The sequence below is a fragment of the Taurulus bubalis genome, assembly GCF_910589615.1.
Source record: "Taurulus bubalis genome assembly, chromosome: 3".
Classification (NCBI taxonomy): domain Eukaryota; kingdom Metazoa; phylum Chordata; class Actinopteri; order Perciformes; family Cottidae; genus Taurulus; species Taurulus bubalis.
This window is the reverse complement of record NC_136591.1, coordinates 22,821,304-22,848,243: the sequence shown is the minus strand read 5'-3', so window position 1 is coordinate 22,848,243 and position 26,940 is coordinate 22,821,304. Positions and strand designations below refer to the sequence as shown.

The window sequence follows — 26,940 nt, the reverse complement described above, 5'->3', positions numbered from 1 at the left end:
ACCTGTCAATACTGAATCCAAGTAAAACATGAATAAAAAAGCATTACAAATAAATAAAAAATGTAGCCTGAGAGGCCAGAGACACCTGGAAATTCTGCAAAAACATCCATTCATTTAGATTTCATGATGGCTAGAAATGATTTGAACGACACTATTTTTTTAACTCAATAATACAACATATATATAATTCACTCTTCAGTTCACCAATTTCCTATTCAAATTCAGGACTAAATGTGAGTGAACAAAATAAAACAGGAAACTACATCCTCACCATATTGCAGTGATAGTCGATGTCCTCTAGGGGGAGCTACCTCGCCAAAATAGCACTGCCACATCTGCCTCGAACGTCCCTCCAACGCGAATGGACAACACGGGTGACCAATCACATCTCAGGATCTAATACAGTGTCCCCTTTGAGCCAATGAGAGGCCGCTAAAAGATGTTTTTAACTGTAAGGGGCGGGTCTTGAGGATGATGGACACGTCTTGCTTTGAGCCCTCGCCAGATTTTCGGTGTGGACTGTATTGGAGATTTTTTGGAGGTTGAGATAGTGGGACGTAGGTTATTTTTGGGAGGAGAACGGAGTGAGAGGCCACGTTTGGAAAAGTTCCCCACACGCATCGTTGAAAACCCCAACAGGTAACGTTTAATTTTACCACCTTTAAAAAAAAAAAAACACGTGATATCTATATTAGCGACTGCTTCAATGCTTCCCCCCCGGATATCCAACGTTTTATGACGTCTATTTTGTTGCGGTGTATATGTAGTTAGTTAGGTGGTCAACCTGCACGAACAAGCGCAGGAATCGGAAGCAGTATTTTCCGGTAAACGGTCCAAGCAAAACCGCACGTTTCCCAAATGAAATCCGTTATTTATCTGCAACCGCAGTCGTACCTTCAATGTGGCGTTAAGGCTCTTCATGGCGCCTCTTCATCTCCTTCGCTGTTATCATCACCTAAACTACGCTCACGTCCCGCCCGGGTGAGCGTCATGTGGTCGGCGTCACAGTATTTAACGGAGCTCAACGTTAAGCCCGCGTGAACATGTTTAAAAAGTGTGTGTGTTTTTTAGTTACTGGTGGTGGTTTGTATTTCCTGGTGTTGAGTGAGTCACGGTAGCTTAACGTCGGTGGTTGCTTCCTCTAAGCACGTAAACGTCGCGTTTAAAGACGATTCAAACGTCTCCGTGTCTCCGTTTCCTCCCTCTTGAGTTTACAAGTCGCAGATGGTTGTTTGAAGGCATCAAAGCCGCTGAGAACAACGACAACATTTTATTTTATGCAGTTTTTATTGTTTATGTCGTGTGGCCCATCCCCTTGTAAACCAGGTAGTGCCCCCCCACACACACCTTTTACAGATATCAAAGGATTGGTTTCATATGGTTTCATTTTGGAAATTGGTTCACAAAGATGTCTGGGAAATGCAGTCCTGTTGTGTGGTTACTGAATATGAATTCTGAATATGGGGTTCATCCTCGAGATATTCCGAGCATCCGCACCAATTTATGTATTTGTGGAATAGCATTATCAAATAGTAATTAATCTGTAATGTATCTTGTTGGTAAAATTTCAAGCTTGAGGAAATGCCATACCAATTTATCAGAGTCAAATACGATAATTGTAAAAATGTCTTTAATAAAAATAAAAATTTAATGGCCTAAAAGGGCTTTAAAATCCTCCTAGAATTGACTTTCCTTTCAGTTTTGGTAGGTCTGCCCTTCACTGCACCACCGTTTCTATTTAAACGTGACTTACTTTCTTGCCATATACTCTCACTACTATTTGTCCGCCGACAGAAACGTGTGTGTACATACAGGACGGTGTGTGTGTGTGTGTATTTCCCAGCCTCAGAAGTTTGTTTGACAGGTGGCAAAGGTTCAAGTAGTTCACAGGCAGACAGACAGGCGGGCAGGCCGACCAACTGACAGACAGACACACACACACACATTGGATTGAGCCGAGATTGTGCTGACGTCCAAAAAAGTCAGTGGCACTTGGCAAACACATCTGTCACATTAACCAAATTCAATTCTGATGAATTAACCGATGTCTGCGAGGTGCCACAATGTCGGACTCGATGCCATTCGTTAGTCCTCGTCAAAGCTATTTCTGTTACCTTTTTATCTCCTTTCATATATATATTTATATATAGGTGCAGTTCAGTGGTCGATGTGTGCTGCAGCATCACCATGACTGAGAACAGCGTGATCCTACCAACAATCACTCTTTTAATCTCTGTGTCTGTCTGTGTGTGTGTGTGTGTGTGTGTGTGTGTGTGTGTGTGTGTGTGTGTGTGTGTGTCTCCAACTACTCATCACTTTAATCAGCACAACTCTGCTTTGGCCTTCTTCTCTTTTCTCCTCTGAGGGAAAGGAAGGTAGGTTAGATGGAAATGGAGTACGTCTGGGTGTAGGCACAATGTCAAGGACTTTATCGGTGCATGTGGGATTCAGAAATAGGAAACGTGTCTTTTCATGCTTTATTGTGTGTCATTGTAACCATTCTGATGAATAATGAGCACAAAAGCCATCACCAGGTCACATTTTCCCTCGAATGAATGTCTTCCAAAACACACAAGGATGCTAAAGACCCCCCCAGCTCCCTTTTTGACAGAGGTTTGACTTTCTCATGTGATAGACATAAACTAGACAGCAGAGGGATTTCCATACATGTGATCTTTTGTTTTCCATGTTAACCCATCTCTATATGTCGGTTTGGTTATGGTGACGAGACCATAATCTTTCTGCTCAAACCCGATGCCACTTAAACCTCCCCTGAGAGCAGAGTGGAAACCCCGTGGAATTGAAGTTACATAACGGACTCATCATCCACCCGGCCAGCCGGCTACAGTACGCTCATGAGCGACTTAGTCAGTTTTATGGTTGCTTTTATTTCATTGTCGTTTACATTTTATCATTTTTCTTTTAAACAAACTGACTCTTGGATCTAACACATTGTTTTACCCCTACTTTCTTTTGGTGTTATAAATATGTTCCCACCGATCAAATTAAGAGTGTTAATTTAACACACATCTCTCTCTCTGCAAAGTCTTTACAGCATTTGTACGTCACATGCTTCACTAAGGTATTATTTTCAGCAGTGCCATTGTGTGTGAGTTTTGTATTGTGTTACAGGTTATTTAGCGCAGGTGAATTTGCAGTTAAGTGCAAGAAAAAAACAAAACCTCACCTCCAGTAAAGTTTATAGCTTGCATGATATAAAGCCACATAGAATAAATAATTTGCATTGGAAAATGTTCTACTCAATATTGTGTGAGCGGGTAGAACCCTTGGTTTGGTAAGCCACAAGAGAAACCCAGAAGTCGCCTGTCACTCTGGTGATATTTTCCCCATCAGCCCTCCTTCTCTCTCTCTCTCTCTCTCTCTCTCTCTCTCTCTCTCTCTCTCTTTCTCTCTCTCTCTCTCTCTCTTTCTCTCTCTCTGTGTGTATGTGTGTGTGTGTCTGTACAGTGTATCTATAATCATCAGTGCCATGTTCATTCTCAGACTGTACAGGATGTGCAGAACAGTGGCGGCTCTGTCGAACCCACTAATGAGTCGGCCTTAATTGGTTGTTCTGGTGGGAGAATCTGCTCATTAAGTGGAGCTGGGACTAAGTGTCAGTTCGTCAGAATGAGTGCACCATTTCCTTTTCTCTCTCTCCTCTCAATATCGGCGTTGTCATGCCAAACCCTCATCCTCCCCAAAAAAATGATCTGTGGGTTTTATGAAATTCAGGTTTTCCCTTTTGCACAAAACTTTGCTGTCGGAGCTCTAGAGATTGATTTAAAATCTCGGACAACAAAGAAACCAATGTGAAAGTACAGCTGATGACAGCTTTTTTTTTTTTACACTCCTAAAACAACTGTGATCAGTGATCGTAAACTGACTCGGGCTTCTTTTATTTTCACATTTCATGTTTTATAACTTCGTTGCAGTTTTTCGTTTTGTTGCCACCTCTGCGTTAAAGGGAAACGCAACAAATGCACGTGTGCAGTACTCCATTTGTACCTTTTTGTCTCACCTTGTGAAGGGTTGAAGAGCAAGGTAGAGAGACACAACAAAAAAATAGAGGTGGAGTGACACAATGAGGGAGAAGGGAATACTGATGGTCGCAGAGAGGAAGTGAGTAAGAGTCGGACACAAGAGGAGAAAGAGAGATTGAGTGAGAGCGACGGAGAGAGTGAGAGATATTGCTTAACCATTCGGAAAGGCTATGGGAACATCCCTGTGTGTGTGTGTGTGTGTGTGTGTGTGTGTGTGTGTGTGTGTGTGTGTGTTTATCATGACCCTGTCGGTTCAACAGGAGCACAACACGTCACATCAACTCAGACACACACAGATGCCCTACTGTCCCACATCAGATTGAGCACCGACAGTTTTTTTTTTTTAAATGTGCACTAGACAGAGGAAACTTGACTTAACTGTCCCGAATGTTTCTTCCTGAATCTTTGGCTCCAGTGTTCCTCTTTTCTTTTTGCCTTTCTAGTATTTCAAGGTGTTTTTTCCCCAAATCAGAGCATTCATTTCCTCCCCCCCATGATTCCCGTGACATCGGGTCAGTCGCAACAATTACTAAAGGTGGACATATTCTACAGCGTGGCAGTCAGCCGTGACCAGCGGGTATTGGCCTCTAGCGTTCGGCCAGCAGGCACCACAGGGCTCACATTCACGCAGAGAAGATCAGAAAGGCACGGATGAATGGAAACTCTAATGCAATGTTCAGCTTATTACAGCCACGGAGACAGTGAGAGGGGGGATGGAGACGTAGTGTGTGATGGAGGGGACAGAGAGGGAGTGGGAGGTTTCTGGGGAAGAGGGTCAGCTAAATGCCAAAAGTATAGATGGTACAAAAAGACCTGTTGACTTTAAGTTATGTATCGGTGTTAACTTAATTGCGTTGAACAAAAAAAAACAGCTTAGTGGAGTTTGATTGTATGTTTGTGGAGATTAGCAGTCTTTTCTTTCTTCTTTTTGTTTGTTCTTTTAGAGGAGAATAGAAAATCCTTGTGTTGAAAGGCAACATTTCACATCAGAGGGGGATAGAGAGTGCACAGCTTTGAAAGAGGCGATATAATAAAAAAGAGAGAGAGAGCATGGGCCCGTGGCTTTGGCAGGGTGCCAAGCGCAGTTAAAAACAGATTAATCAGCAAAGGAGGGGTCACATTCTCGCAGAGAGGCAGGACGGGGCGAATGCCTTCATCTTTTAAAAGCCACATCTTAGGGAGAAACAGAGGTTTATATCAGCATAATAAAGGATAATATTGTGCTCTAAATACTTGCTAACTGATCGTTTCATAGTGTGGCGACAAAGGTTGGGAATCAGAAGGTGAGACGGTCGGGTTTTCATCAAAATCTACACAACTGAAAGATTCATTCTTTCATTTTGTGGCTTGTGATAAAAGTCAGAAGAGGAGGTGGGATAGCAGGGGCAGAGTGATAAAGAGTAAGGGATGATGGGGAGGGGGAAACGGAAGTGAGAGGAGAGGAGAGGAGTGTCTTGGGCAAGAGGGTTAAGGGGGACCAGTGAACTGGTTCTCATTAGCAGCCTTTGGGAAGATCTGAAGTTTGTCGATTGTCTTTGAAAGAGTGTAACGAAGCTGGTGAAATGTGTGTTTGTGTATGAGGGGGTCAGTGTTTCCCACAGGTCTAAACTATGGGAATACCTATTAAGTTAGAGGAGATCATTGAGCAGATGCTAACTAGGAGTGGGTGTGGAACTCTGGCTCCCTGTGTGTGGGAAAAACTTGTTTTAAACAGAAGAAGTTCAGAGGCAGCGAGAGAAATGCAACAACACAATTCTACGGATGTTTTACACTCTTGTCACTTCCTGTTTTTATGTTGACAGTCTCTTAACGAGAGAGAGAGAAATGCACACGCTAAAAATAAGAATTGACATAAAGTTTGAGATAAAACCGAGTGAAATAGGAGCCGGGTTTTGAAAATTGCCCCTTTGCCACACTTCCCATTTCCTAGTTGTGAGGGTCAGAGGTCACTGGTCTGGGATTAACTGATACGGGGGCCGCCTAAACCGTCTGTCTCGTCTTGTCTTGTCAATGACCTATTTAGAAGAGCCGGGCTGCTGCTACATAGTTCAACAACATCGCAGCGTTTTTTCCGGACTTTAGAGGCGGCGTTTCCTCGTGGTAATTGAAAAAAAACAGGATGATGTTCTGAAAATGAGGACATCCTATGGCGTCCACAAGGGGAACGCCTAATTTTAGATTCAGGGGTTAAGGTTAGTAGTTTAGCTAAATTTATTGTGTGTGTGTGTGTGTGTGTGTGTGTGTGTGTGTGTGTGTGTGTGTGTGTGTGTGTGTGTGTGTGGGGGGGGGGGGGGTGGGGGGGGGGGGGGGAAACATTACATTTTCACTAATGAATCAATGCAGAACAAGTGCTACTGAACGAGCTTGCTACATTGTATCTTATGATGCAGCTATAAACATAATCTTGTTACGCGGTGAGTTAACATGTGACCTTAACTGTGGGGCAGATTTGAAACGTCTCCCTCCGTCTGTGCCAGCGGAGTAGGATGTTATTCCCCTTGTGTGTGTCAACTTGCCTCACCGGGACAGCTGTGATAATGAGCCTCCGTGCCTCATGAAGTCATTTGTTTTGCCAAGGCACCTGTTGTTACCGGCCTCTATGGGATGTGGGTTGCCATAGCAACACCACACCCTGTGCTGCTGCTGCTGCTGCTGCAGCAGAGAGACCGATAGGGCTGTGCGCCTTCACCACAAGTTCGCTCTCTCTTTGTCTCCTCCCATCTAATACCTGCTTTCCTCCTCTTTTCTTTCCCGTCTATTTCACTCCCTCCCTCTCTTACGCACATGCACACATGCGCACACACACAGCTAACTGTATCTCATCTCATGTGCACTCGTGTGATCCACCCATACTTTAGCTCTTTGTCTCTCTCTCCCAGAGACACCTACTCTCTCACACACACACGCACACACACCCATGCACACACCCATGCCAAACACACACGATACACGCACATTCACACAGACAGGGGCACTTGCGCCTGACTGCTTTAATCGCTGAATAGGGGAGTTTAGCGGCTAACAATAGTAGTTATGAGCTAACCCATTCTTCTCGCATACACACAGAAATAGAGAGAGATACTTATAACACTAGAAGGGTTCATATATATATATATATATATATATATATATATATATATATATATATATATATATATATATATATACCTTAGTATGTTTTTGTTTTGCTCTTTCTTTCTGCATTTTCACCATCCTACATTTCCCACAAACGCATTCCATGTTTCTTACAAATAATGCAAAATTCAATTGGTTGATTGTTTTCTCTGCTTGGCACTAAAAGCATTAGCAAATTGAAAGTAAAATATGGTAATATGGTGTAACAGTGAGACATCCAGACAATATAATTAAATGACATGCTACTTTATGAAGCTGAACCACTTTGGTAACGGGATAAACATTAGTTATAGTAACCTAAAGAGCTGAATTGAGCATGCTGGTGTTGAAGAGTAAAACTCAAATGGTTTTACTACCATATAGTTTTGCAGCTGACACTAGCAGTTATGAACGGACAGTAATAACACGGTAACAAACGTAATGACATGGTATTGGTCCTTTAAGCATACCTCATGAGCTGACCAGTCATTTAAGCTTAGCTCAAACTGAAGGCAGCAAAGAGACACAGGTTTGTGTCATCGCGTGTCTCCTTTTTGAAGCGTTGATATCAGGTGTAGCTGGGAGAGACAGACAGAGAGGGATGAATGGATCGACAGGCAGACAAGCAGACAGACACACAAACCTACACAGGGATTATCCTCTGTGTAATCCTCAGTTTGAGGGTCAGAGTGCAGTGTAAAGGGGACAGAGGCATGTTCAACATTTTCACACCAACAGTCTGCGTGTTTGTGTGTGTAAACTTGCGCATGTGTTTGTCGTGCGATTGACAATGCGATCGCAGGGCCAGCATGCTCATAAGTGATTCTCTGATTATGAGTTTGTGTGTTTGTGTGTGTGTGTGTGTGTTTGGTATATCTGGATGTGCGTATGTGTCATCGCGTGACAGATGGACAGATCGTAGAAGAGAACAGCACAGATTAGGATTCTGCACCCTGCGTGTACGCGTGTGGTTATTTCAAAACCAAACCCGAAACAGTTGGAAAAGCTGTTCGCTCGTCAGTGTTTCGGCATTTCGGGATGCCGTTTATTACCGTGTTATTACTCTATGCTCATAGCTGCTGTTGTCAGCTGCAAAACTATACAGCAGTAAAACCCATTTGAGTTTTATTCTTCACCACCAGCATGCTCAATTCAGCTCTTTAGGTTACTATAACTAATGTTCATCACAAGGAGGTTCAGCCTCTTTCAGCTGTGTTAGCATGTAATTACAATATATGGAAGCTATGTCTTACTGTTGCACCCTATTACCATTTGCGATCTGCTGGATTGGATTTTGAATTAAGTTGTCCCACCTAAATGACGGCCGATTGATTTTTTTTTTTTTCGATCCTTAATTCATTGGAGCTCAGTGGACACCAGCTGCCAGAAACAACCTTCGTGGCTCAATTAAAACACTTAATGTTTAACAAGTGAACTGTGGAGCGACACAAACAAACGGCAACTAATGATATCCACATCGACAGCAAGAAGTGATTGTTTTGCATTACAAAAGCTTTACAGGAAGTATTTTTGCTGTTGGTTTCAAAACTGAAGGTTTTAATTTAGCAGTTTGTGTTTTTTTTTACATTTGTGTGTGTGTATTTGTGTGTGTATGACATGTATGGTAGAGACAATTTGCAGAGTCCACACTGCACAGTGTAAAAAGACATCTTGTGTAAGAATTTGTAATGTTATGGTATAAAAATACCATTTACTACTTTCACACACAAGGCAGGTTGGAGGAGGTTTTTGTTGACCGAATGTCTGTTTCCTCTTCTGGAAAAACAACAACCAATCAGAGCCTTTATAGATGGGACTGCGGTTAGAAATTACATCTTGTCAGAATCTAAGCAATGTAGGATATGTTTGCTGCTCTCTCCATCTGGTACTTTGTGAAGTGGTTATAGTGGTTCCTCCCTTGATGGTCTTGATGGAGAGGATTGAGTACTAGATTCTTGGCTAGTGGCTACTAGCTGCAGCGGATGGATACAAGTATCACAAAATATCACTAATGGGTTGTAAACCAAGGACCGTTTCTAGTGGGTGTGGTGCATCAGCAAGAATGAGATGAGGGAGGGAGGGAAGGAAGAAAGGAATGGGTGTAGTTCCTGTAGGACCAGCACGTAATATCTGCTGTAAATCGGATGTGGTCTGAAATGGGTTTAGGCACAGTATAATCTCTATTGTCACTTCCACGCTCATCCACTAATCTGTATTTTTTGCTGTGGTAATCTCTTGTCTCCATGGGGATTTATTGTTGTAGGCCATGCATGTCGTTGCCAGGGAAACGGTTCCTCCCCTCCCACTCACACACACCCACCCCTCTTCTTGCCCCTTTATAGCGAGGTGTGCGGATGTATTGTTTTATTTATTAGGCCGAGAGTTGTCACATCGGCTTCATCAGCTAGTAACAGAATACAAATGTGAAAACCATTTAAAGCCAGTAAATTGACTTTTTCATTTTCGCACCATTTCTTGACTTTTGCACTCGACTTTGCTCCCTGTGTCTGCCCTGTCCATAAAATTGCATCCCTTCGGCCACAGACCTTGTCGGGAAGTTGTTGTTGTTGTTGCTGCGCCAACAACCGGTTAAACCCAGACAGACGGCGATAAAGTTGTAAGCGGGAGAGCGTAAGTGTTTGTGTGGAATGCAGTAAAAAAGTTTTTTTTTTAATAGATGGGCGGACAGGTCTGTGTTTAATTTGAATTTCTTCAAAAAAATTCAGGTTTTCTTTCCGCAAAAGAATGTAATTGCAGAATATCGCAGGCCAAGACTGTGAGGTAAGAGTGTTGTAGAGATCCTCTGAAGGGTTGCTGATCGTCGATGCTAGTGGTCATTAGTAATATGGCCCAGTGGGTGTGATCTCTCGCTCTCCTTCCTCGTCCATGTTTCACCTCTTCTCTTCCTCCTGCACTCTCCCCGTTTGCTTCCACTCTGCTCCTCTCTTTCACACACTCCTTCACCATCTCCGCCCCCAACCTCTTCCCCCCTCTGTTTCCCTGCCCTTGTTTCTCCGAGCGATAGTCCCGAGGGGAGCAAACGCAGAGCTCCAAGGGAGGATGGAAGAGAGAAAATGGCAATGAGGGTTTGTAGGGCAGGCTATTGCTAAGAGGTGGGAAGGGAAGGAAGAGGCAGATAGAGGCGAAAAGAGTTGAAGAAAGTGAGGACAAATACAAAGGAAACAGGAGGCGAGAAGAAGAGACAAAAGGAAAGGAGAGAGAGAGAGAGCAACAGACAGATAGGTAAGGCCATTAGTTAATTTCCTTCAACCATTAATTTGAAAAATAGTCACAGATGTTGAAAAACTGGATTTTGTGTTATTGTGTAGTGCATAAGTAAAGGCTGAAGGAGCTGTGTTCTGAGGGGAAGTTTTAACGGTCCAGTCGATGTCATCACCCGCATAAGTTCATTTTTTATCTTCGCTCCGGCAGTCATGTGCAACAGGTGTTCATCGAATACTTGCAGCAGGTCAAGAAAACATCATCATCATCATAAACAGATTTTGAGTTAAGCAGATAATAAAATTATTAAGAATACCATCTTAAACTAAAATAAATGCAGATAAGCTGCTTTCAAGAGGCAAGTAGCCAGCAAATATGTAAGATTATAGGTCATGATCAGATGACGGAAGAAGTGTGAGATATGCAAACTGAAAGAAACGGAGGGAGAGAAAGATAAGTGTTGTTGAATCAGGAGGGAAAAAAAGTATGTAAACAAACGCAGAAACACCTTGTCTAAATCAACTGGTTGGACCAGCTGTGTGTCTCCAGTTTGTGTTTATCTTGAGTCTGCTGGTTTCTTTCTGGATTATTTGGACTACTTGAACGCTGCTATTTGACTGTAAAATCTATGAATAACACACCATTTATACAATAACTTGATTAGGGTTGGGTACCGGTTCCAACACGTCCGGTACCTACCGGACCGAAAAGCAACGCAGATTTCGGTGCTTCCTTCCGGTGCCTGAGAAATTTAAATCCTTTTTTTTACACTACTCTGTAAAGTTGCACGGTATATAGATACTAAAAAGGTAGCGCGGTACCCGTTCGCTAAAAACAATTATTAAAATAGCGCGGATCAGAGCGCACTCGCTGCTCTGCTCTCTGTCCGCCTGCATGCAGAGCGGGGCTCGAGGGGGCGGGGCTTCCAGCGCTCACACACACACAGCGCACACTGTCTGTTCTTTTGAAATATATATTGTTTATAGTTTGAAGTTAAAAGGTTTGAAGCTGTAGTTTGAAGTCAAGTACATTTTGTATGTATTTATTTATATTTCTAGTATACTTTAAACAGTTAATATATTGTTCAATTTGAAAAAAAAGTATCGGTTCAGGCACCGTTTAGGCACCGGTATCGTTTTAAAAGTATCGGTTTAGCACCGGTATCGGAAAAAACCCAAACGATACCCATCCTTAAACTTGATGCAGGACTTGAGTTGATGCTGGTCTGCAGGAAGCATGTTGAGCACATTTATATGAAACTGCGGTCATTCAGTGTGCATATGTGTATGGATATATGAAGAGAGGCTGTAATGATAGTCTCTGGTATTGTTTATATGGACTGTGGGAAGAAGAGGAACAGAGAAGGTTTTAGGAGGACATAATGTGAGTGAACGATTGGAGGGGGGATTGAAAAGAGAGGCACGGAAGAAAGGGATCGAGAGAGAAGAGAGATGAGTGCAGAGATTTAGTGCAGAACAAAAAGAAAAGAGCCACCCCAGGTTGGAGGGTAGAAAGACATGGAGAGAGAGGAGAGGGTGAGTTTGGAGAGAGAGAGAGAGAGAGAGAGAGAGAGAGAGAGAGAGAGAGAGAGAGAGAGAGAGAGAGAGAGGCTGTGACGAAACACCTCGCAAAAAGCTGCACTCTGATGCCAACTCACACAGATGCACTGCTTGCTAGTCCATTGAGAAACACAGTGTCTCTGAGGAGTGGGAACTGCATTAAGTAGGCAGTTACAGACCTATTTTTTATTACAGGTTTGGAAGACTGAAGGGGCAAACCAATTCATCTTGTCGGAAAAATTTATTGCGATTCCCTGCGCATGCGCAGAAGGCAGCCTGCACACCTCGGACATTTCCCAAATTCTTGCACACTTAAAACTCTGTTTTACACTCCGCTTTGGTCAGGTGGTTCGACGTGGATTACATTCAGTCATTAAGGGTTATCCTCTTTGAACCATCAGTGTTTGTGCTAAAATGTACATAACAAACCACTGCGGGTGGTATGAGAAGGAAATTAAGAGGATCACCAAAGTTGTTAGAATTCATCCTCTCGAGATGATCATAAATAACTTGAACAAATTGTAGGTGATCCATTCCATAGTTGCTGGGATATTTCACTCCATGAATCTGACGGACAGAACTGAAAAATTAAAAATACAAATGACCTGAATACAAATGAACGTCTTTAATGGGAACCAATGGGCTTTTGAGTGCTGTTTGTTGTGCAATGTCCCCGGGATTCCCTCTTGATAAAATACAAGTCAGTTGTGTTCTGTCTCGCCTTATCTGCACCAGCGCACACGGCACTATACAGCCTCTCTGACATTCACCTACATGCACACCTCTCCCCATCCATCGCCCCTCCTCTACTCATGAGCCGATCATGCGTAAGGAGAACTGTTCTATTTTTACTTCCACCCCCTCCCTAAACACCTGTGTGTGTGTGTGTGTGTGTGTGTGTGTGTGTGTGTGTGTGTGTGTGTGTGTGTGTGTGTGTGTTCTTATTGAAGGTGGCAGGGCAGAAAAGAGAGAGTCAGAGAAGTGGTAAGATGGCCCAAAAGAAAAACGCAGATGACGATGAACAGGAGAATCGGAGGGAGAGGAACAGGCTAAGGAAGATCAGGAACCATTGAAAGGAACGTGGATGACAATGACATAATAGTGTATGGGTCATGCGTAACCCGCCACCTGAAGCTGCTTATGGAGAAGCACTCAATACCCCCCCCCCCCCCAAACACACACACACACACACACACACCCCCGACCAAAGCCGATATAGGTACCTACCCTGCCTACCCTGACCTCAGCTTCACCTCAAGACCAATGTCATGGTCATCTAGTGTTAGCAACACATTAGTGTCATGCTGAATTACTATGTGTGTTGCCGTGATAGGGTGTGTGGACAGCGCTGCCAAAGATATTTGGGTTGAAGTGTGTGTGTGTGTGTGTGTGTGTGTGTGTGTGTGTGTGTGTGTGTGTGTGTGTGTGTGTGTGTGTGTGTGTGTGTGTGTGTGTGTGTGTGGGGAAACATCGGGTGATGCTGACCTCAGCTGCGGGGTAAAACCAATGACTCAGATCGTAAGAATTTAGTAATTTCCCCTCTTTCTGTTGTTGTTTTGTGTGTGTGTAACCAGCTGTTGACCCAGATGAAACTCGTTGTGTGACATAATGACATCCTAAACTCGTGTTTTTTTGTGTACTTGTGGTAGGCCTTTGACGACGTAAACCCCAGAGCTAATATTTCAAACAGCCATGAGCTCATGTGCAAAACAGCTGCGAGCCAAATGGTCAGAATCGGATAACTTATATAACACTAAAATATGTAATATTTGTGTTTTGCATTCCCCACATGACATGATTAAAGGACCGAAATACTTTGTATTTCCAGAGATGTTTTATTTGTCTACCAGTTCGGGAAACATTGGTTGCTCTCAAAAGAAAATAACATCGGACCATGTGGCTCATTTATAAAAGATACTCCAGACTAAAATTCGAGTTGCGTGCCATGAAATATTTATACATGTGCAAAATTCAGTGGGGCAGTCAGATTTTTCTCCAGCTCTCTGTGACATTGCCAGTTGCCAAAACAAATGCTTTTTATTATCAACGTATGAAAACAACAGAATATCATTTAAATAAATTGTGTTTCCTTAAAGGATCCAATGAAATACACCTCACATAATATATGTATAATATGTATATGTGTGTATATATAATAATAATAATAGTACAAATTTAGTAACTATGTGATAAAATAAAATCTAACGGAATCTTCCATCCTTCTCCTCTCGCTCCGCAGGTTGACGTGTCACCATGACAACAGAAGCGGGCTCTGAGACAGAGGTGAAGGAGAAAGCCGAGGAGTCGGCCGCTCAGCCGGACCAATCGGAGAAGGCCACGGAAGAGACCCAGGAAGTAGCCAACGCTGAGGGAGAGGAAAAGGAGAAGGAGGGGAAAGAGGGAAAAGGAATCGCTCGATACCTGCCAACATGGCTTAAGAAGCAGAAGTCTCAGAGCCAGGTGAAAGTCTTACTATAGACAATAGTTTTAAAATAACATAACTTTTACGAATTAATATTTTGGTTGGGTTATTAATGTCTGTCCTCTTTTCTTTTTTTTGACCCATAAAGACGTCCCCGACCAAGGAGGTGCCGCCCACAGAGGAAGACGATAGCAAGGCGCCACAGAAAGAGGACGAGCCTCTTCCAGAAGTGAACGGTCACGCAGAGGAAGTGGAGGAGAAGGAGGCGGTGAAGTCGGAGCAAGTGAAAGAAAAAGAAGCAGAATCTCATTCCACCGCCAGCGCAGACACTGAGGTATTGGTCAATATACAACAATGTAACAATATACCGATGGAACCAGAGTGATGAGGAAGAACAACACAGGCTACACCAAGTTTTAGGTTATTTACAGGAATCAAATAGCCTGTAATCGGGCATAAAGTCATGTAATTAATATTCAGTTTATATGCCAAATCATATGGTTTCCTTTGCGGCCCAGTAGCAAATGGTCTGAGAACTGGTACTTGTCCACGGACCAGGGTTTGGTAATCTTTGAACTTAAGGCATCCACTGTCTGGTGCTAACAATACTCAATGCATAGATAGGAAAGCACCTCCCCTTAAAGCAGTAGCTATTTTTTTTTTTAATATTAACTTAATGTAATTTTCTGTTTCTGACTATAAACAACAGAAATTAGATCCCTTTCAATAAATGTACAAGGAATAGCTGGACCATCTAGATTATATTGTGAATAGAGTGGAGAAAAGATGGGTAATGAGCTTTAATAAGGCATCTTGATTTACCTTATTCTTTGGCATATATATATATACACTATAACCAATATTGTTGTGGACACGCAGACTTCATTAAGTTACTTGTTTTTAACATTAAATAAGAAACCCAGGGATGAGATGCTGTCAGATAAATAGTCAGGTAGCTTGTTTCACGATGCTCAAAAAGTGTAACGGGACACGGAATGTTCACAGCAGCATATGCCGACTGTTTGAAACTGCTGCTCAGCCGAGAGAGAGAGAGAGAGAGACACACACACACAAACACACAACGCCATTCTCCCTCATACACATGCACACACGTAAACTGTTCCATCCAGTGATCACATTAAGACACCCAGGCCCACCCAGTGACATCAGCGTTTCAGTAATCGGGCCAAAATAAACGCCAGTCGTCCCTCATGCTCACTGAGGAACATTGTAGATTTTTACATGGTGGGGAACACTGTAACGGTGGGTTGACATAATTTGCCCTTCTTCTTCTTCTTCTTCTTCTTCTTCTTCTTCTTCTTCTTCTTCTTCTTCTTCTTCTTGCAACTCGTGACCTCCGCCAGCCCGCCAAGGAGGAGAAGGTGGAAGAGAGTGCTGAAAAAAGTCCAGAGGAGACCCGGGTGACCGCAGAGGGAGACGGAGCAGAAGAGGAGGAGGAGGAGAAGAAGAAGGAGCAGCAGCAGCAGCAAGGGGAGGTGGAAGGTAAAGAAGAGCGAGGAGGAGGAAAAGAAGGAGAAGGCCAGACCTCTATTTTCCAGTCTCCTCTTCGCCTGGTGAGGAAGACCAAAATGAAGCTGATGGCGTGTCACGTGACCCTCCAGGAAGGGACCGACTTCTCCTGCGAGGTGGAGGTAAGACGTCGACGAGACGCTTGAAAAGCAACGTAGAACGTGGAGGAGAACACTGGTTAAACAATGCATCATGTGGGAATATCTTTTGCTTTATCAATTTCTCTGCCTATTGTAAAAGCACATTTCCTTAACGTCTGTTTAGATAAGAAAGACAAGAGTGGATGGAGGTCAGGTCTGTTCTGACCACACAGGATCAAACCAGCGTGTTATGGCTGAATTGCAGCATGTGTGAGAGCATTTATGTAGCGCTCCACTTCAATGTTTTTTTTGGAACAGTGTCATGGTGAGAGATAAAATAGTCCCTGTAACTATCAGTTACAGGTGACCGATTAGACGCCGACACACACCAGACATGTTGGTGGGAAGGGAGGTTTCATTTAGACGGACGCATTGTCCGTCTTTAGTTTCCCGGTCATGTAGGCCACACGTGAGGGCCATTGTGTCAATGATGTAATTGCTAATAGGATCAGATATGAGAGAGAGAGAGAGAGAGAGAGAGAGGCTGTGAAACACCTCGCAAAAAGCTGCACTCTGATGCCTCAAAGTGCAGTTATGGCAGAAGCACCTGCTCGCATTGTTTGGGGCGTGGTTAAGGGGATACATGCAGAGCAGGCTACAGGGGCTTGTCTGGTGAGACAGAAATGTAGAGATAAGAATACACGTTTTGAACCGAAATGTCTTCAATGTTACCCTCTTCTCATTCCCACACTGCCTCACATTCAGCGGAAAGCTGCACAAAATCACCACTGTTACCGGTTACATGCCCGTCTCCACTTTGCCATGTCTAGATGTTTCCCGTTTTTAGCAACTTTATCACGGTGAAAACCTTTCCCCCTCATCTACAGTGTGCCAACGCCCAACAGCGCGCCGTCGTTTGAACAGTAGCTGCTTTGTCTCGCAACAGAAAACGCTGATAGTGCGATTAACTGCTATTGTCCTGACACACACACACGCACACACATGCACACACATCCATCTATCCCACCCTCCACACATTGGCATAGTTAGGTCGGGAGAGGGAGAGATGCACAATGCATTCCAGAGATTACATTTTCTGTTTTGCCCAGCAGGCCTCCAACACACACACACACACCAGTTTCTACTCCGACTCGTCATGTCTATCCTTCTGTCACGTCCTATTTGTTAAACGGATGCCATCCAGTTTATTCCAGCGTAATAACTCAATGCATATTTTTCATTCGTTGTTAAGCCTCGGGTGGAAATCTCATCCAGACCTTTTCTGCCTCTCTTCAACGGCTACTTTCAAAGGAGAGTCTTAGTGTCGCATGCTCTTAATGCTGTTTCTAAGAATTTCATTAGTATTGGTTTCAGCGGGATTTTAGTGTCACATGGTTTAAGTACCCTTTCATAGAATTTCATCAGGGTTTAAGACATGAGTCAAGTAGTGTTTGCATATATGAGGCGCAGTAGCTTTGGGGTCAGCTGCATTTGCTGCCTCGTGTTTACATGTAATTCAGCTCTCGAGCCCTCATATGGTCATATATGGTTTCACGTTTTCTTCACGATTACATTTATATGATTCAGTTTATCTTAATCTTGCAATTCAACCACTTTTCAAACTTGACAGCTTCAAAATTATTTTGCATTTGCATTTCCTGTTCCATTATTTGTTAATGCAGTAGCTGACAGGAAGTACACTTTGAGCAAGTAAACGGGCAATGAAAAGACGTACAGTCCAGAATAGATCAACGGTTAACATCTAAATAGTCCTGACTTTGTAAACCATTTATGACAGTTGTTCTTAGGTAGTGCTTTGCTCAGTGGCACGCTGGCACAGACGCAGGGCACCCTGAAAGGTCACATTCTTCGAGCGCTCAGAATGCAGACTATACTGCGAGTGTGTGACTGTGTAGGAAAATACCGCGGATGTTTTTAACTGTCCCAGGACGAGAAGAAAAAAGCACTCTTTCATCCTCTTTTCTTTCACTTTCACCACGCTCTCTGCCCCGTCTGTAACTTCGTTTGTGAGGCCGCTCTGTGTGTGCGGGCATGTGTGTGTGTCTGCACAGTGTTAGACTGGAGCGGTGCTGACTAACTGAGAAGCAATGAACGTTATTCAATTATTTCATTATTTCACATCTTTTTTTTCTTCTTTCCCACTTTCCACCCGCTCTCTGTCTGACCTTCTGTCTGTTTGTGTGTGTCATAGTTGAGTGTGGAGGATTTTATGGCTAAAGCCCCCAGCGGGCCGATGAAGGAATGCGTTGCCCAGAGACGGATTGAGGGACGGAATAATGGGGCAGATGTAATGAAACAGAGATGCATTGATAGAGAGGATTGAACAGGAACATTACCATGCATCTTCCCACAAATTTCTCAAGCTTCAAAATAACATTTGAACTTAAAAATGATTTTTTTTGATGCACAAACTTGAATCTTTTGTGTTTTGAATCCTTCTTTCACTGCAGAAACGCGCCAAGGGCCAGTTCCTGTTCTTTAAGGTGTGTGAGCACCTCAACCTGATAGAGAAGGACTACTTTGGACTCTCATACACGGACAATCATGAACAGAAGGTATGCACACGCACACACAGGATGTACTGTACGACAAATAAGTCGGTAATGTAAACATGTAGAATCTCTAGACGTCTTTATAGAGTCTTGTGACATCATGCAAGACGTTAACTGTCTTCCTGCTCTGTGTCTCACCACCTCTGTCTCTCTCTCTCTCCAGTGTTGGTTAGATCCCACTAAGGAAATCAAGAGACAGATACGCAGTAAGTTTTTTTCAAATCACACATTCGCTTCCTTACACTTTCCATCCATCCATCCCTGTCTCCCTCTGCCTGCCTTAACAGCTTGTTTCACACAATAACCCCAACGTCTCAGCCAGAAAGGAAATGAATTAAATATGAATACGGAATAAATGAAAGAGGTCAAGTATCCTAATATTAAAGGAAGAAGAAAAAAACAGCGTCACAACAAAGTCAAACAAAATCCGAGAAATTAGAAACCAGAAGACAGCAGTCTTCCAGCGTGGAAGAAGTTACCAAAGTGTGATGACTGTGCTCCATTATTTATCCATCTCTTTATTGACTGATGATCATTATAAAAGCGGGGCGAGGCATCTCTCCTTTTGTTGCCTGACAGCTATCAAGTGTGTGTGTGGATCAACAAACCATAGTCAAAGCTTTGATTACTCTTTAAATACACGCATGTGTCTGTAACAATTAAAAAGGTATCTTCGTTAGAATTTAGATTAAGGCCGAGCGATGTGGTCTAAACCAGTGGTTCTGGCTCCGGGACCCACCATCACACCTTAATGGCAAGCCGCGACCCAAATCAAGGAACATTCTCAACTTCTCAAATTAATTTAATGAAAAGATGGTGCAGTTTTAACTTGAGATAGTACAGAATATGTATGCCAACACAAAAACAAGTTTAATAATAAACTAAAACAAGCAGCTGGTGGCGATGCTAGAGAGGGAACTATTCCCTTTTACACTTAATTAGCTGCATTTTAATTAAAAACTAAAAGTGCATCTTCAGGACACAAGGTATTACAACATAGATAACAATTCAGAATCTTCAGCCATTTTTAAAGAGACTCAACAGCTTTCATGCACAAACAAAAAAGTCCAACAACTAAGAAGTAGTTTCAAAAAGACTCAAATGACCTAACTTTAACTGAGAATACACACTCACTGAATCTATGACAAACACTTTAATAAAAGTCAGTCTTGAGGAGCAGCTTTTCCACAAATTAAAAAAAAAAAAAAAAAAAAGTGCAATTCAAAAGGATTAATATTCAAAAATTAACTTTTCTTGTGATTACCTCATCAGTAGGTTAATACTGAAAAACTTTACAGAAAATTAAGCAGCACTCAATTCTCCTGTCTCCTGTTTTTCCTGTCATGCAGGCAGCGCCATCAGTTGTGAATGTTATGTTCAGTAGGCTGTTTAATTTAATTATCCTAAAAACATGGAGGGACAAGTTTCTTCACCATATGATTTCCTTGAAAGACGATAAATTATCATATTGACTCATCGCCTAGCCCTAATATAGATTTATCCGGTTGCTGTGTCTCTAGTTTGTCATGTCGACTGTTTAGTATCTAATTAGAAGTTGTGGTTTTAGTGGTTGGGCTGTTTTTTCTCTCTCCCTTTTTCAGGAAAAGCTTCACTTACTTCCTTCCGCGGTTTCTTTCTCGCTTCTCCTTTTTACAGTAGAAGTTAAAACAGGCTTCAGCTCGCAGCCAAAAACATCTAAGAGAAAAAAACGTGTCATTTTGGCTCATAAAGTGTTATTTTAGAATGTGTGTGTGTGTGTGTGTGTGTTTGTGTGGTTCATGGATGAGCAGTACACAGCTGGCTGCATGTATGCATTTTTCTGTCTGTCTGAGAATGTTTATAGTGCGAGCGAGGCCATGGCATGTGCGTTGGATATTTCTGCCGCTGTGTTTACACACACATGGCACCACACAAATGGCACCACACAAATGGTTGGACACCTTTCTGCTCTCGACTACTATCTGTGCTCACTCGGCCGTCACCCCTCTACGTCACCACACACAGACAATGTGTCACTAAGAGTTAACGGAGCCGCTGCAGTCACCTGTGAGACGATGACTCAGACAAACATTGGCTCTAAATAAGATTCCCTTGAGGTTGTCGTTTAGTATTGTGGGAGAGACGGTTCTGTCTAGACTGCTGCCCACAATGCTGCTCGCTATGAAGCAAAGCCGCCTGGGTTGTGTCTGTGCTTTGTGTCTGTGGTATCATCATGGCTTTACTAAAAAAAAGAGAGAGAGAGATAAAAAGAACATGTCAAAGTGCTGTAAATCTGATCAGAATAAAAGAGCCGATTATCCACACACTTTACTCCAATAATCCGAAGTTTCGGTTGTCAGAATCCGACGGAGCCAAATATAAATGATAGCTTTGTGCAGTCAAGTCACATTTGAATCCCTGCAAGTGAGCCACTTCTCCTGAGTTGTCGGTTTGACAGATAACGAGGAACGGGTTCTCTGGAAGCCGAGCAGAAAGACTTAAGGGTCTGGATCCAACCCAGGCAGTCGACCTCTCCAGAGCGTGTGGCTGTTGTTAATGTTTAACAGCAGCCACACATGTTCTCTCCACAGTCAAACTAACCTTTACAGCGTTGGGTGTCACTGTCATGGTGCGCCCGTGATGAGAGCAAACAGCAGCTGCCTAGCTTAAGTATCGGATCGTCAAGTCATCAATTTCATAAAACATGTTTATTATTGTATAGAAAATAACCTTTAAAGACAGGTGAATTTTTCTGTATGTTCGTATATTCTATTTGCGATGGGAGGCGGATTGAAGAGTGGTACGTGGTCATGTGGAGCGATGAAATGGTCGCTAGAGACTCCCAAAGCACTTAGTGCGGCCGAGGTGCCGCTAAACATACACTCATACTCACAGACGGCCTCGGAGACAGGACGTCAGCACACCAAATCTTCTCTTTCTGTGCGTTAAGCGACAAAAGTTCAAAGGAAAATTTTCGCCTCACTTTCCCTCAGTTAGATGGCAGTGAGATAGCCGAACTCTCTCATGTCATTTCACTGCGTCCATCGTTCTTCCTGCTCCTCTGGGACGCAGCTGTGAAGGCTCTGTGTGTGTGTGTGTGCAAGTGTGTGTCTGTGCATGTGATGTGTGTGTGCATGTGCGCCGGCCTGTGTGCGACCTTGGAGGAGGAAACTGTCTCGATGTGATGTCAGCTTTTACCGGATGTAAATTTCCAGGCAACGTGATCTCCATCTTATATTGAGTGCGTGTGCGTGTGGTTGTGTGGCGCCAGGCAATGCAGAAAGGGAGGCGATGGAGAAGGTGCGAAATGGCCTCCTGCAGGAATGAGAATAGGAATAGGAACATTGGAGCCAAATGGAGATTGGGAAGAAATCCAAAAGGAAACCACAGTATGACTAAATGATGAAGATATTATTGGGATGTTGCGTGTCTTTGTTTCTGATGCTGATGAAAAAGATTACTGTTTGGTATGATGAAGCCAGAGTGAGGTTATGCAATACGAGATCTGCTGCTGCTGCTGCTGCTGCTGTGTGTGTGTGTGTGTGTGTGTGTGTGTGTGCGTGTGCGTGTGCGTGTGCGTGTGCGTGCGCGTGTGCGTGTGTGTGTGTGCCAGGCTTAGTACGGTCTAAAATCTGTTCTGCATTAGTTGCATTTACTCACAACCACTTCTCTCTTTGTCTGACACACACACACACGGGCAGAGGGATGGATGGCATTGCAAAATACAAACAACCATGATCATAAAGTTTTTCATATATACAAATTCCCCTGTATTTATTAAACATGTGTAATGTAATTGTGCTGTAAATCACACTGAACAATAATCTCTCTTTCTCCAGATAACAACTGGCAGTTTGCATTCAACGTCAAGTTCTACCCTCCTGATCCCTCACTGCTCACAGAAGACATTACCAGGTACACACACACACACACACACACACACACACACACACACACACACACACACACACACAAACACAAACACACACAAACACAAACACCATTTTCTTAGAGTTAGAGATGTACCAATGTTTACCGAAACCTTGGGTTGAGGAGGGCAGCGTGATTGAACTGAAGACATTAAAGTTGCAGGCTTTGAAACCAAAACAACGAGCTAAAAGGAGCTCTGTAGAAGTGTGGTGAACTGTAGAATGTGGTGCTAATTCTACAATGGGTATATTAACCATTTGGTAATATGACAAATATTGCTTTAAAAAGTTCACTCTTAAAATTCATATGCATGTCTTGCAGGCCTGCAATACAAAACAAAAGTAAGAAAAAAACTAAACAAACTGACACAAGTTGCCTTTGTGCACATTGCTCATTCATTTATACTTGTACATATGCATGCACACACACATACGCATACACAGGCATGCTCCAAGCACACTGCATTTAAGTCGAAGTGTATGTCTAATGGGGCGAACAGATTCTCGGAGGGTCGTAGCTAAAGGCTAACCAAGGACACACTCACTAACATGCATACACTCACGTAGTAAAGTGCCAACTGACCTGCATTGCATTGTGGGGCTCCAGTAACTGTTTGTCCTGCAACACGAGAGGTGTGTAATTTATTTCAAGAGCAACACCTGAATCTCATAAATGAATGGAAAGTAATGCTTTTCATTGAATAACATGGTAAAATACATTATTGTCCTGAGGCAGTGAAGAGAAGCCATGTAACTGGATGACTGGGACTTAAGCCTCCATGTCATCAAGTCCCACCAAAGTGACTTTCAATGACATTTTTTCCAGCGGACAGCACCCTGAAGTGTCTGAATTAGTCATTCACACAGAAGCTCCATTCACAAAATGAATTCTTCCACAAAAGTTTTCAGCAGGGGGCCAAATTACACTCGTCGTTAATCCACACAACCCCCGGGCAACTCGCTGACACACACACACACACACACATATACTTTATACATCTGAGTTTGGCTATGTCATGGTGAGGAGAACAAACCAGTGTACCAGCACATTGTACGAAACTATAAAATGAACACAGCGACAACAAAGACGTCTAATTCGCACCAGCTGACCCTGTGCTCGGACCTCGCAGGAGGAAGTGGATGGCTTTATTATGATCACGATTCAGCTCAAAAAGGCTGAGAACGAGTTTTGGTTGTTGTTGTTGTGAGTAGACTTGGTTTCAATAAAAAAAAAAACAGTTTCCCCTTTTCTCCCTTGTAAGGTACCTGTTGTGTCTGCAGCTCCGTGAAGATGTGGCTTCTGGACGATTGCCGTGCTCCTTTGTCACTAACGCTCTGCTGGGCTCGTACACACTGCAGGTATGCGTGGATGCGCTTGTGGAGCGTGTCCGTTTCACACACACGCGACTATTCCTGCTCGCGCGTCTCTTGTTTTATGCATCTTCTTTTGGTTTGCAGGCAGAAATCGGTGACCATGAACCCGACCAGCCTCGGCCTCTGGACAATGTTGGTCAGCTGACCTTTGCGCCCAATCAGAACAAAGAGATGGAGGAGAAGATTTTTGAGCTGCACAAGTCTCACAGGTCAGAGAGAACTGGGTCATTTAGTGAGAAGTAGTTGGGAAAAACAAGTATATATGTGTCTTTTCCTCGTCATTATTGGCTTTAGATTTGTTTATGTGAAGTAAAGGGACCATGGTGGTGTCATATACTGTATACTTAGTAATTTGCCTTTTATGGGTGTTTAGGGGAATGACTCCAGCGCAGGCCGATGTCCAGTTTCTAGAAAATGCCAAGAAGCTGTCCATGTACGGGGTGGACTTGCACCATGCCAAGGTATGAATAAATGAATGAATCCTCTCCTATCCTCTTCCTCATTCCTCATTTCTCATTTTTTGTGAACATCAGGGGGTTAGCACTGTGTGTGTGTGTGTGTGTGTGTGTGTGTGTGTGTGTGTGTGTGTGCGTGTGCGTGTGTGTGTGTGTGTGTCAGCTGTACAAACACTCTGGGAGGCCGTTACCATGGGTAACAGTCAGTCTCTCACTGGGATAGCAGGTCATCATGGGTGTTTTCTGTGCAATACACGGACTAAAAATGGGGGAAATATGCATGAGAGAGAGAGAGAGAGAGGTCTGAAAATAGACAGAGAGGATATGTGAGATTGAGGATACAGAGAAGACAAAGACATGGCCGACAGTCAGAGATACGTTAGAGTGAGATGGAGACAGATCCCTGAAAGAGAGAAAGAGCAGAGTCCCATTTAAGAGCATGCTCCACTTGTTTGCAACACAGAGGGAAGAACCAGGGGAAAAGACGAGACGCAGCAAAGCCAGCATTTCAAATGTTGCAAATCTTCTTCTTCTTTTTTTTTTTCTGGCATACCAAAGTTGTGGGAATTCAAGAGGCAGCTCTATTTGTGTCCTGTGCCATTCATTCGTTGTGCAAGTTTCATGACCCCTTTCAACAGGAACCCTTTCCAAATACTGTATGGCATACTACATTATCCCAATCATATTAGACACTATTTATAAATAAAATGAATATAACCCAATACATGTGGTTCTTTATTATTATTATGTTTACCTTGTTGGGATACAGGATGGTTTAATGTTACTAAACCTTTCTCACGGAGACATTTTTACGAGTCACAATAGGAAAAGCACAGGGGTAAATAATTCAATTAGGGATCGCTCCATCGAGCGGCTTCAGTTTCAGGGTCCCGGTGTTGTGCATGCTGATGTAGTATCTATGTATTTATCTTGGCTTCAGACACTGTGTCGCTGCAGTCACTGAAGACTCCTTGTTTACTCACAGAAGGCGAGTGGTAAACTGTTTCTTCGACTGCATCCACTTTGTCCAAAGTGCCGAGATGTTCCTCGACCAGATCGATGAGCAGCCGATAGCATGTCGAGGCCACGTGTCCCGGTCCAACTGTCCATTATCAACATAGTGCATCCGCCATTAGTCCTACAGATTTTTCCTGTGTAAATTTACTAGTGTAATCAATACCGCCCTGACCATTTCCAGATGGCCTTGGACCTGAAAGCTTTGTCAGTGAGTTAGTCTGTCAGCTAACCATGTTAGAGTTGTACGGAAATACAGTGTGTGTGTGTGTGCGTGCGTGCGTGCGTGTGTGTGTGTGTGTGTGTGTGTGTATGTGTGTGTGTGTGAGTGAATTCAGTTTCTGTTGACCTTAAGCAGACTACTTTAAAAATCAATTGATTTACAGTATGAGCAGAGATTTAATGGTTCATGTCAAAATAAAATGTGTGTTTTTTTTCCTTCTTTTTTTTATACATTTGACTATCACAGGACTCTGAGGGCGTGGACATCATGCTAGGCGTGTGCGCCAACGGGCTCCTGGTTTACAAAGACAGACTCCGGATAAACCGCTTTGCTTGGCCCAAGATCCTCAAGATTTCGTACAAGAGGAACAACTTCTACATCAAGATCAGACCAGGAGAGGTATGCACCCAGACACACATTCACACTATAAATACATGCACGACGCAAAAGAACGTCGTCGCAAAAGAACGTTGTTCTCACACGTGGGGGTGTACTCTGTCGTGATGATATAACGAAGTACGTGTATATGGATAAAACGTCCTAATCTTTGTTTTTGTTTGTATGTTTCTTTGTCAGACGGAGCAGTTTGAGAGCACCGTGGGATTCAAACTCCAGAACCATCGATCTGCCAAGAGGCTGTGGAAAACCTGTGTGGAGAATCACAGTTTCTTTAGGTAAACATTACACATTTCTGAGATTTCCCGTCTGGAGTTCGGGGGGGGTCTAGTACAGCTTCTTGAGCAACGTTCAATGAAGGAATGTGTGCTTTATCGTGCTCAGAGAGTTGAGAGAGAGAGAGAGAGAGAGAGAGAGAGAGAGAGAGTATCTTGTGGTTGTTTAACCAGTATGATGCCCGGGGCAATGCATACACGCACACAAAAGATAAACCAGGTGCTCGTCTCTGTTGCGTTTGTATTTGCCGCGTGTGTGTGCGCTTTGTGTGTGTGTGTGTGTGTGTAAGAGAAGAAAGGAATAAGCTTCAATATCCTGTTGAGGGAAGAGCTGCCTGCATGTAGTTGTGACCGTTAAAGTAAAAGGTCATAAGATTCTCGCCCACTTCAACGTTTCCCCCTCCGTCTTGGCCTCTCGTCCGTAGGTTAACGGTACCAGAACAACCCACCAAGGCCCGCTTCTTGACTCTGGGCTCCAAGTTCCGCTACAGCGGGCGGACCCAGGCCCAGACCCGCACGGCCAGCTCCCTCATCGACCGACCTGCACCCAACTTTGAACGCACCTCATCCAAACGTATCAGCCGCAGTCTGGATGGAGGTAACACACACACACACACACACTTTTCTCACAAAGAGACACAGAAAGATGGCGTTCCAGCTTCACTTTAAACAATATTTAATGAATGGAACGACAGACAAACAGAGGAATGGAAGGAATGACGGGCCGATAGAAGCGGGGTCGTGTGTGTGTG

General features: G+C 43.4%; 1 protein-coding gene across 1 annotated transcript in view; it reads left to right on the top strand.

Moving 5' to 3' along the window:
* Positions 1-550: 550 nt before the first annotated feature.
* Positions 551-26,940, top strand: part of epb41l2 (erythrocyte membrane protein band 4.1 like 2) — a 41,922-nt gene continuing 15,532 nt past the window's right edge. Inside the window, exons 1-13 of the mRNA XM_079216028.1 lie at positions 551-639; positions 14,178-14,398; positions 14,509-14,694; positions 15,725-16,012; positions 18,442-18,546; positions 18,707-18,749; positions 22,362-22,437; positions 23,714-23,810; positions 23,910-24,034; positions 24,199-24,286; positions 25,764-25,916; positions 26,094-26,191; positions 26,614-26,786. Coding sequence (XP_079072154.1) covers positions 14,192-14,398; positions 14,509-14,694; positions 15,725-16,012; positions 18,442-18,546; positions 18,707-18,749; positions 22,362-22,437; positions 23,714-23,810; positions 23,910-24,034; positions 24,199-24,286; positions 25,764-25,916; positions 26,094-26,191; positions 26,614-26,786 — 1,639 coding nt within the window. The 5' untranslated portion in view covers positions 551-639; positions 14,178-14,191. The remainder of the gene's footprint in view (positions 640-14,177; positions 14,399-14,508; positions 14,695-15,724; positions 16,013-18,441; positions 18,547-18,706; positions 18,750-22,361; positions 22,438-23,713; positions 23,811-23,909; positions 24,035-24,198; positions 24,287-25,763; positions 25,917-26,093; positions 26,192-26,613; positions 26,787-26,940) is intronic.